We start from the raw sequence: 11,888 nt of genomic DNA, 5'->3' as shown, positions 1-11,888 counted from the left end.
AATTACGACCTAACAACAAATCATTCTTTATTTACAGCGTCCAAACACGTCGGACAAAGTCTTCGTGCTGGTGCGGGAGTTGGCTGGGGAAACAAGACGGTCAAGATTTCGGACATGATGAAGCGCTGCACGACCAAGGCCTACAGGTTGGCAAGTCGGGCCAGAAGTACGCCTGCATCTAGGAATACGAATCCAGAAGGGAAAAGATTTGAAATAAGAAAGCCAACAATTTAACACTGGTTCCAAAAAAAAAAAGGAATGTAAAATATTTCAGCGTGAAAGGGAGGGTGTGTAATCGTCATCCTCGTCCGAGATGTAAACCACCTTGGAAATGTTCCGTCCGCTCGCAGGGAAGCTTATCGTCTTCGCCGGCGACGCTACACTAACCAAGAACGAGTCAATCTTACTGGTCGACGCACCTCTGCGACTCCCGCTTCCCCGACCCGTAGTGCTAGAATTGACCGCCGCTCTCAATCCCCTTCCTCCGCGATTTCCCCGACCTCCTCGGGACGTCGTCGGCGCCGCCTTGGAGCTTGTCGTGGAGTTGTTGCGGGATTTTGTTTTCAAGCCAAAGTCGTCGTCATCGTAATCAAGGAACCGCGCGGTGGATTTGGATCTCCGCGCTGTTGAATGCGAGAGTCCAACATTTTGAGCATGTCGTCGTAGGTGTCCTTTTCCTTCTCGTAAAACCCAGCCAGCACCTCGTCGATGTTGTCCTCGTTGATGGCGTCGGCGACTGCGTCTAGGTGGGTCATCGCTTGCCGTTCGTAGAACATGATAATAACTCCGCCGCGTTGTCGTCCTCGTAGTCGACCATCCTGCGGTTCAGCACAGTCATACATTTCGCGGATAGCACCTCCAGCTGCTTGTCCGGATCGACCTCCTTGAACCGATGAACGACCTCCCGCGCGTTTTTCCGTCGCTTCTCGCTGATTCTGGTAAGCTTCGATCAGCGCATCGTTGTCCAGCGGTTTCAACTCGTCCTTCACCCGGGTAATCTTCCTCTTGAACGAGAACATGTCTTGAGGGTTTCGGCCACTGTAGCCCTGTCCGAACGGGATTGCATTAAACTGCTGCTCCACCTCGAAAACTCCGCCGCAAAGTTTTACACCTTCTGTTGAACGTCTCCCTCGTCCAGCTGCAACTCATCCGCGACCTACACCAAATTGATCGTCTAAAACACAAACCGACGAAGCGTCTGCGGCTTGATCGGGTTCATCCGGAACAGATTTTTGTGAATGCTCAAAATGCCACAGCGCTTGTCGAAGGACTCGCCCTCCGCCACGGTAGTGGCCATCGTCGAGCCGGGCTGACTGACGCCGGGTTCTCTTTCGTGCTCGTTACTCCAGATGACCAGGTCCAGGAATCCTGTCAACGACTTCTCCGGCAGGTAGTTCTTCGGCCCCCGATCGGCCCGGTTCTGGTGCAGCAAAGATTTGAAAACGTAGAAAAGCGTTTCTAAATATTTATGTTTACATTTGGTTTTGACAAAGATTTTTTTGACAGCACGAGGTACACGGTAAACGAAGATTAACAAAGATACTCGAAATCAACTTCATTACAGCATCATTCCGATTTCATTCTGGAATCAACGGAATGATGGAACCTCGAATTTTAGGTCGCCAGCCGATCATTCTGGATTGATTCTGGAATGACGAGAATTTGTTTGATTTTCAAAACATGTTTACTTTTCCTTCAATAAAATGACAGCTGCTGATCGCTAACACGCAAAAACAAAATTAATTAGAAACGGAATAATCATGTGTATCCCAGCATCATTCCAGAATAATTCTGGAATGAGCAGAATGATTCGAATGAAAATATTTGATGTGTCAACCCCCTTGGGTGTACAAGTACTTGTCGAGTGTGACAGAGTGCCATAATGGCCTATTGGCGCTGCCATAAAGGCGCACCGCGTCGCTTGTCAAACCGCCATTATGGCAATCTTGATCAAACACTGCTTTTTTGATTAGAAAATCGCCACCATGCCAAAAACTGACGATAACAAAAACATATTCAATCACGAAAGTGAAATAACCGGAGCTCCGGTAAATTTCCGTGCAATTTTTACGCACTGCTCGCACTGTATATACTCATAATTCATGGCCGAACCAGGGGGATTATTACAGCACATCCGACTCCCGACGTGAGCGGCGCCCCAGTCTGGGTGAAAAAAGTTTCTGTGTCTAGGCAAAACTGTGCGCAAATGTGAGAAAACATCAAATCGTCGTAATTGAATCAGCGTGCACGGCGCTTCCGTCATCATCGCGATTGCGTCTTGTAATTAAGTCAGTAGACATTAGTAAATTTGAAGAGTAAAAGGTTGAATTACATTCGGATGTGTGCCAAGTTTAGGGTTATGAGAGCGGCCACATTATCACACCGTAGCACATAAATCGTAAAAAGTTAAATGTTGCCATTATGGCATCACATAACAACTTCACGGTTTGGCTAAAGTTGACATTAAACCAAAATTTTATACTGAAATGAAAAGTAATTATTTGCTGCCATAATGGCATTCACCATAAAAATAAAAACAAGTCTATCGACAATTTGGCACCAACAATCTAGCCATGCAGTGCATTAAAACGAACTTGCCATAAAACAACTCGTTTAACGCTTGCCGCCATTATGGCAACTTGTCAAATTCCTAGAGCATGTTTGGAAGCTATCCAAAACACCACAAAAATAGAACCGCTGCCAGATTCTACACTCGGACGTGATGTTCTACAAAAGTTCATAGACGTCCAAACATCAACAAAAAAAACGCCGGCGCATGAGAGATCGCCGTAAACATAACCTCGCCAAAACTCCCAGGAATGCCCTGAGACGGTGCGAGACAGTACAGGCACTGTTTGCTGCCAAATTGCACCCTAAACACGCCAAGGTGTGCGAAAATATGGCCATTCGCTCAGACTAGAGATGCAGCAAGCAACACGTTGCGACTCGCGTTGTTTTTTTTTTGTGGAATGGAATGAAAATTTTATAGCAAAAATTAAAATTGAACCAAATTCAAAATGAAACTTTTTATTCGTTTTTAATTTTAGGTTATTTCAAAAACTTTATGGTTCCATCGTCAGAAAGTGTTATATGAGTAAATTTAATGAATGAACCGTCAGCCTCAATCCTCACCGTCTCTCAAACAGATGATGCATTGGATGTATGCATAAACTGGCACTTTTCCAACCTCATTAATCTATCATAAAACGTGATTTTTCAACGTTAAGCTGAAGGGGTGGATGAGAGAGTAAGATTTGTACACAAACATTTATAAATTGCTGACCTAATTGAATAACATTATTTTTTGAACAGACTTCTCTGTTTAAACAAAATTCTCTTCTCTCCTAAGTCTCCAATAATATTAGTTTCACCCTAATTAGTGGTATCGTTGGAATCAAAGATTGACTGTGTTGGATTGTTTGTCATACATTCATATTTTAACACAATTTCTACCAGTACCAAAAAAACTACAGGTGTCCCGACACAATTTGTTAAACAATAAGTTCCACGTTCACTTTTATACACCTACATAGAGCGCTATTAAAAACAGATTCGTTTTAATTTCCCCATCAGCAAATTTGCCTGTGTGATGGTGTTCTTCAAACACATTGGTGGAAAAAAAATGTTTCAATGGCAGAGGGTGGAGCGATGGAAAGTATGTTTTTTGTCGGAGTTGTTTTCATTATAGACTATTATGTTTTTTTTATTGTTCTAGATTTCCATATTTAAAGACTGCTTACTGTGACACGGTTGTCCATTTTTTGCAATTTTATTTGCAAAGATGATGGAAGGGCCAGATCAATTTCAAATGAACTTAATTTAGAATGTCTATTTTGAACAATTAATGCACCTCCACTGAAACTAAAAATATGTAATTTATAGTTTATAAAATATTTAAAAATATAAATATTTCCTAAAATACGAATGCCAAAAAAGTGAAAAAGTGGTCTAGAATTCAGTAAAAAAAATAACGGCAAAACTTTATAACACTAGTTTACAAAATTTCAAAAAGGTTCTGAACTTTGTGTAATCATAAAAATTTTCGAGTGGCAATTTTCTTTTTAGATATTAAAATATCTTCTGGCAGAGATTTCCGATTTGAGATTCTAGCAAAAGAAAGCTTATGAAAAGTGTTTTATTTCAACCGAGTATCATTTTTATGTAAATTAAGTTGGTACGAAAATATTTTTCTTCATTCAGATTAAATTTGGATATATTCAATTTTTGTATAATTCAACTTCAATCAAATTTTGAAACCATTTTAAAAATGTATGTGAATTTATGGAGTTTATTACAAACAAAATGCAATGTGCATTACAAACATTTGATATAAAACCACCGAGTAACGATCGATTCAATGAAAATCTTACTATCTGAACCAAATTTGATAACTCTGTTTTGAAATCTTCAAAAAAAGCTATATAAGCGATTTCAAATAAAATTTCATTTTCCAAAATTGACTGGCAAGCATTTTAAAAAGGAACATGAGTAATATAATAAAGTAGCTTAAAATATTAATTATTACTTTTTTTAAGATACACCAAAAAACATATAAAATTGTTTGCTCAACAGCATTGCACAGTGGGATAAAATCGGGAAAAAGGTGATTACGTCCACATCTCGGAACGCGGCTGGTTCCCCAAGTTTAGCCAAAACTTTTCTTATATATATATGAGCAATTCTCTGCGAAATATGTCTTTTTTTTAATTTAAATTTTTGTATTTTTAAATCCAGCTGAAACTTTTTTGGTGCCTTCGGTATTCCCAAAGATGCCATTTTGCATCATTAGTTTGTCCATACACGGTAAAAAAAATGGTGATTTTTTATTTCAATTTTTGTCTCTCTTGATTTCCAAAAAACACTTTTTTTATTTATTTTATTTTTTATATGTTTTAGGGGACATTAAATGCCAACTTTTCAGAAATTTCCAGAATGTGCAAAAAAACTTTGACCGAGTTATGAATTTTTGAATCAATACTGACTTTTTTCAAAAAATCGAAATATTGTTCACAAATATTTTTTAACTTCAATTTTCGATGTGAAATCAAATTTTCAATCAAAAGTACTTAAGTGAAATTTCGATAAAGTGCGTGGTTTTGAAATAATAGCCATTTTAGGTAACTTTTTTGAAAAAATCTTAAATTAGTGTCCATGTTTGCCCACTTAAGAGTTGAGAAAATTCTCTATATTTTGCTTTTTTGAATTTTGTTGAGGTTTAAAAACAGGAAAATTAATGTTTTCTAAGTCTCACCCAAACAACCCACCATTTTATAATATCGATATCAGCAACTAATGGTCCGATTGGTCAATGTTAAAATATGAAACATTCGTGAAATTTTCTGATCTTTCCGAAAACAAAATTTATTTATTTTTCAAAATCAAGACTAACATTTCAAAAGGACCAAACATTCAATATTACTATATTACGGGGTTTCATCCTGGTTGGACCATGGAGAACTTATTAGTAAAACAAACAATATTGACCTACTTTGACCGGTTCTAGGTGCCCCGGGGGAAGAATTGGCCACTTTGGTTCAGTAAAAAGGGCAAGATGCAACTTCATGATTTTTCAAACCCAATGCATAGGAAGCGTTTTCAAAATAAAATAAAATTTAAACCTTTTTATGATTTAAAAAAAAGTTTCTCAAATTATTCAATTGGTCAAGAAAACGCTTTACATAGACATAGACATTTGTTCGGTTTTCGATTCTGAGTCGATATGTATACGCGAAGGTGGGTCTTCGAGTTAATTTTTTGAGCAGGATTATAGCCTCACCTCAGTGAGGAAGGCAAAAAGGAATGAATAGACGATTTTCACAATATAAAGATTTGCTCTATATTTTTCAAAAAAGAAAGGAATCATGGTGCATAAATGTCTTGGTGTCTTGGGATCCACTAAAATACATTTTATGCGGGCAACCATTCGGTTATGAAATTTGCTCCATTTTGTCCAGTTCATTTAAGTTCAGTTTAGTTGATTCACCAAGTCGGAACAACACTTTTATTTCTCGTCATTTCCTGTCCAAAATCTCCACGCCATCCACTAACCTAGTGGATGACAAATTGTTTAATTTTTTCATCATTGAATCTCGTTTTTTTTTCGTCGTTACTTTACAGTTGACCGCCCTCACGGCGACCAAACTCATCATCACCAGACTGGCACGGTTCGGTCTGTAGGGTGGGGAACAACCGGCCATAGCAGTTTCCAATGTCATCAGTCTTCCCCGAGGTCTTCCACGGTACAAACGGTAACAGCAGTAGTGGTGGCCGCCGCCACAACAACAACGGAAAAAGTCGAAAGTTCACAACCGACGATTTTGGCGTGAAACTCAGGCTGTGATATTGTTTGCTGAGGAGCGCGCGTGATTAAATTTTCGGTGGCGGCGCGAAAACATGAAATAAGTGATGAGATAGTGCGAAGAAAGTTCATCATCGGTGAGTGAGAATCATTTGAGATCTACGCGCGACGACCAACAGATAAGAAGAGGGAAAGAGTTAAGTGATTGTTTTGTGGTAGTGTGCAAGAAGTTTTTTGTGTTGGGGGAGAAATTTTGGAAACGTGACACGACGATCTATGTGTGGTTGTGATGAGCGTTGCAACGGCCACCACCACCATCATTCCCGCCGCCAACATGAGTGCTACCACGAATAACAATAGTGCCAGCAACAACAACAACAGCATCGCTACCAACAACAATGAGGCTCAGACGCCGGAGGTGCAAGTTACCATCAAAGATTTACCCATAACGTTTAAGGTGAGTTACGTGGAGCACTAAAAACACCAGGTTTAGCTTGAACGCTTTGGAGCTATTGTAGTGAAGTACGTTTTTCTTGAACTTGGCTCAAGTTAAGGCTATGTGGCTAAGGTCACCTACTGCCTGCAAAGAAACGGTTAGGATCAATGGGCGTGAAAATCGTTCGCATGGAAACACGCGCGTAAAAATGTCAAGGATTTGAGCATTGAGCTCAGTTCAAGGTGCACGTTTTTGAATTTATTATACGATGTTATTTAGGCTATTGCAACCAATATTTAAGTTTCTCTTAAATTCTAATAAAAAAATAAGGTGACGATTTCCATCATGCCATGCTTTTTCGTTCTAAGATATGTATTTGCGTCGCTGTGAATATTTCGACAAAATTCCTTCTGGGTCATTCCATCTGAAGCGGAACAGCATTTGAAAATTACCCTCTTCGATCCTGCTCAAATTTGGCAGGGCTGTTGGTATTATCAAAACATGCAAGAATCCTGAATTTCATCCAAATCGGACCACCCCCTCCGTTTTTTTACCTCCTCAAAAAATTGACTTTTTGGCGATTTTGGAACGAACCTCCTAGTTTCAAACGGCGATAGCTCAGGAACCACAAATCTTAGAAAGTCGTTCATAGACTCAATTTTGAAGGAAATTGGACGTAGAATCCATTTCCGTGATCAAAATTTTGATTAATTTATTTTGTCTACCTGTATTACGCAATTGAAAACGTATCAACAAATTTTATTCATTTTAATTCATATTTTTTACTCAATAATGTATTGTGCACATATTGTTCAGTGTTACTAACAAGATTAATTGCATTTTCCTGATCGCTCCGTCGGAATCCAATTCTGCCCTTTACTGTGTGTCGTTATTGCTCTGTCCTGTGGCTTAGCCCAGAAATTCACTTCATTTTTTTTTTGAGCAGATAAAAATTCGTGAATCAACTCCAGTTTCCTACAGTGTTATACAGTAAATTTTTGCCCAATTTGATAAAGATTATTTTTGATGAAATATTATTTCAATAAATGACCAGGTAGCAGTTATTGATCATCCCGCCTGTGTGCTTCTAGCAGATGCGGCGAATGAAGCTGATGTAGGTAATCTCGAAAACACAAAACTTTTAAATTCGATATCTCTGGAACGAAACATATTCATTTCTGTCGATAAGTGATTCTTATGTAAAATTGTCCGGGGAATACGATGGTGAGATCAAATCAAAAAAATAAGTTGGGGTGTTTTGAGATACGGCCGTTTGAAATTTTCAATTGCGCAATACAGGTAGACAAAATAAATTAATCAAAATTGTGATCACGGAAATGGATTCTACGTTCAATTTCCTTCAAAATTGAGTCTAAGACCGACCTTCTAAGATTTGTGGTTCCTGAGCTATCGCCGCTAGAAACTAGGAGGTTCGTTCCAAAATCGCCAAAAAGTCGATTTTTTGGGGAGGTACAAAAATGGAGGGAGTGGTCCGATTTGGATGAAATTCAGGATTCTTGCATGTTTTGATAATACCAACAGCCCTGCCAAATTTAAGCAGGATCGGAGAGGGTAATTTTCAAATTTGCACTTTTTCGTGCACAGTTGAGATGGAATGACCCTTCTACAAGTTAACAAGCATACACGTGTTGATACTTTTAGGTGACGATTTTCCCATTCCTTGTAAAATTATAAAAAATCATCATTAATTATTGTTAACCAGGACGTCAATGATTGCAACACAAAACTATATGAAATACAGTCCAGACTCGATTATCCGAAGTTTCGATTATTCTAAGTTCGATTATCCGTAGGTTTTTATGGGACTTCGAATAATCGAATCACGATCAAAAAACATTTTTGTTTCGCTCGTTTTTTTTTTTTTTCGTTTTAAACATCAAATTCGAGTTTTGCGACCCCATTTTAGTCAAATTTGAAAAGTTGATTGCCTATTAAATAATAAAATGCATTTTTTTCAAAATTTCGTCACCGCCATATTGGCCGCCATCTTGGATTTAAAAATTTTAAATCACTTAAACGTAATTTTGGAGTCATATTTAAGCTCAACAATCGAAAAATGGACAACGAAATTTTTTTTTCGTAATTCGATTATCCGAAGTGAATTTTTTTTCGATTCCTTCGGATAATCGTGTCCTAACTGTAGAACGCTAATCAGGTCATTACAAATAATGTTATAATAGGTTTAGTTTTCCAATTTTTTTTCAAAGTTTGAACCAACATTTCAAAAAAGCATATAACTTTTTTAAACAAGAGTATCCCTTTCACTCTAATGACAATTTACATAAGGTGTGAGAGGGATACACTCCTGTTTACAAAAGTTTTGTGCCCTAAGAAAACGGAAAGCACAAATTGAAAGACAAACAAGAGAGTTTTTAAAACGCGATAGAAACTTAACAGAACTTGTTGGTGAACTTGATTTTTTCAGCACTCGTCGTATTCTCCCAACTAGGTAAACTCTGAATCGCAATTGCAGGCTGTGGCAAAATAGCAGGTTTTGTAGAATATCTCAGAGTTGAAATCGAGCTTAAGACATTTTTGAAGGTCAACAGGAGACATTTAAACCTGAGCAATTCTCTACGAAATCAGCCGATTTCGACCGTTTTTATTTTTTGTATTTTTTGATTTGACTTAAGCTTTGTGGGGGTCTTCCCAATAACCAAAGAAGCTATTTTGTGTCATTGGTTCACCCATACAAGGCTCCATACAATTTTGGCAGCTGTCCATACAAAAATGGTACGTAAATATTCAAACAGCTGTAACTTTTGAATGAATTTTTTGATCAATTTGGTGTCTTCGGCAAAGTTATAGGTATTGTTGAGGACTATTGAGAAAAAATATGTACACGGAAAAAAATTTGCCGATTTTTTTATAAACTTTTTTTTCACAAAAACTCAATTTCCCAAATAAGGTATTTTTTTGATTTTCGAGATTTTTTGATATGTTTTAGGGGACAAAAACCTTCAACTTTTGAGCCACTAAGAAATATGGTCAAAAAATCTGTCGCTGCGTTATGAATTTTTGAAAAAATAGTGATTTTTAGAAAAAAAAATAAATTTCATACAAAAAAAACTTGACTTAATTTTTTAATGTAAAATTGAATTAGCAATCGAAAAGTACTTCACAACTTTTTTGATAAAGGGCTCTGTTTTCTACAGCATTTTCCATACAGATTTGGATGCTAACCACGCTTAAAAAAATTAATTACTAATTTGATTTCACAATAAAAAATCGAGTCAAAAAATTAAATGATCGTTTCTTCATTTTTTTAAAAAACTTTTTATTTTCAAAAAATATAACTTGGTCAAAGATTTTTTTAATATTCTGTAATTATATGAAAATATGCCATTCTATGTCTTTAAAACATATAAATAATTGTTTTTATATCAATTTTAAGAGATATTTTTTTCCGTGTATCCATTCTTTTTGGTGTAATCCTCAACTTTGCTTGCAAAATTCTTCAATAGATACAGACAGGGATGGAATAATCGCAAAAAAATCAATTTCGCTGGCGAACTTTCTTCACCCGCGAAAGAGAGAGGAGGCAAATCACGCAAAAGAAAATCGCTCCCGAAGTTCTCCAAGAAAATCAATCTGCTGATGATTTTTTGTGAATTTCCTTGTCAGCACCACTTAACAATATTTATTTCACTTTGTTTACACACATTGCCCATCTACAAAATGTGACAGGTCATTTTTTGACGTGTGACGTTACACTTGCAAGTGTAGTGGTGAAAAAGATGTTCCGCCGAATAATCAAGATGATGATTTTTTTAGATTCTTTTTACCGATCTTTCGTGCGCGAGAGAGGAGAGCTATGCTCCTTTCAGATTTTTTCTCTTGATGAACGTCCAGAGATTTTCTTTTGATGATGATTATCCCATCGCTGGATACAGATTTTTTTACTTTCACATACCATTTTTTATGGAAAGTTGCCAAATTTGTTGATTTGGACAAACTGTTGACGCAAAATGTCTTTTTAATAAAAATATAACATTTCATATAAAGCCCATAATTGAAGATTCTGCTAGTATGCCAAATCAAGTAATTAGAGAAAAACGGATTTGTGTGTTTGTCATTTCAGAGAGTAATGGGATATTAGCCGTTTGATTTTTCGTATCGGCGGTCAAAACCAAACTAAATGATGGGCAGTACAGAGAAAATTTTGTGGTTGAACTGATTAAAATAACCACAACTTAACACGTAACAAATACAACTTAAAAAGAGGAAATTATGCACAGTAAGTAAATCTTACCCTGTTCCTGAGGGGAACACCCGTGAAGAGTATCGGGGCCGGTATTTACAAAGCGGATTTAGTGACAGTTTAGAATTCAACTTAATGCTAACACGTTAAGGTTAATGTTAACATTCCCAGAGTCTCGGCCCGAAACTTCAAACACGAATAAAAGCAGCGAACCTAAGATTGGCAATGACGTTTTGGAATTTTGACAGTTTGCAACGCATGAATTATACTCCATTATCGGTTTCCCGCATGGGTGATGTGGAAATTTTTGCACATGGCTGAAATTGGGAATTTTGCAACTTATTTTAATGTATGCTAAATTTCAAAATTTAAACACGAATCTACAGCGAATCGATGTGAAAACTAAAGATACACTAAAGGCACGATGATTTGATGTGCAATCTTGATCAGAATCGCGATAAAAGCGGTTTAAATTGAAAAATAATAATTAAAAAAATGCTGGTCTATAATTTAACGAAATTTGGTCTGTTTTTTAAGACTTAATGTTATTGCACAATGGTTATAGAATATTTTACAAAATTGTAATTTTTTCGGTTCGTCCACAAACAATCTCATGTTTGTAAACAAACGACGCCATATTGCCAATGTTGTTCGGCAGCTCATATCAGGCCATCGCCGGGGCCCTGAACATTCCGTAGGTTGTCTTCCTAAGGTGTCTTGATAAGGTCCAGTTTATGATGATACACTACCTTCCCTTTACTAAGCAATCGAATCCGGAAGGGAAGAGATCACCAGGTGTGTTGGTCCGAGCTGGGATTTGAACCTCGATCTACCGCTTACGAGGCGGAAGCGTTACTACTAGGCTACGAGGCTCGGTCAACAGAAATTTGAAAAATATTTGTAATTTTTGAACTTTTTTTTCCCCTAGCTTT

At 37.3% G+C, this 11,888-nt stretch overlaps 1 protein-coding gene and 1 pseudogene across 5 annotated transcripts in view; one reads left to right on the top strand and one right to left on the bottom strand.

Moving 5' to 3' along the window:
* The window catches only part of LOC120412593 (uncharacterized), a 36,421-nt gene that overhangs the window by 12,321 nt on the left and 12,212 nt on the right, over positions 1-11,888 (top strand). For all 5 annotated transcript variants that reach the window (XM_039573126.2, XM_039573124.2, XM_052709494.1 and 2 more), the window contains one exon: positions 6,118-6,755. In XM_039573126.2, coding sequence (XP_039429060.1) covers positions 6,588-6,755 — 168 coding nt within the window. In that variant the 5' untranslated portion in view covers positions 6,118-6,587. The remainder of the gene's footprint in view (positions 1-6,117; positions 6,756-11,888) is intronic.
* On the bottom strand, positions 3-6,197 carry LOC120412576 (double-strand break repair protein MRE11-like; annotated as a pseudogene).

This window comes from Culex pipiens, chromosome 3 (genome assembly GCF_016801865.2).
Source record: "Culex pipiens pallens isolate TS chromosome 3, TS_CPP_V2, whole genome shotgun sequence".
NCBI classification, from domain to species: domain Eukaryota; kingdom Metazoa; phylum Arthropoda; class Insecta; order Diptera; family Culicidae; genus Culex; species Culex pipiens.
This window is presented reverse-complemented; position numbering and strand designations above follow the sequence as displayed.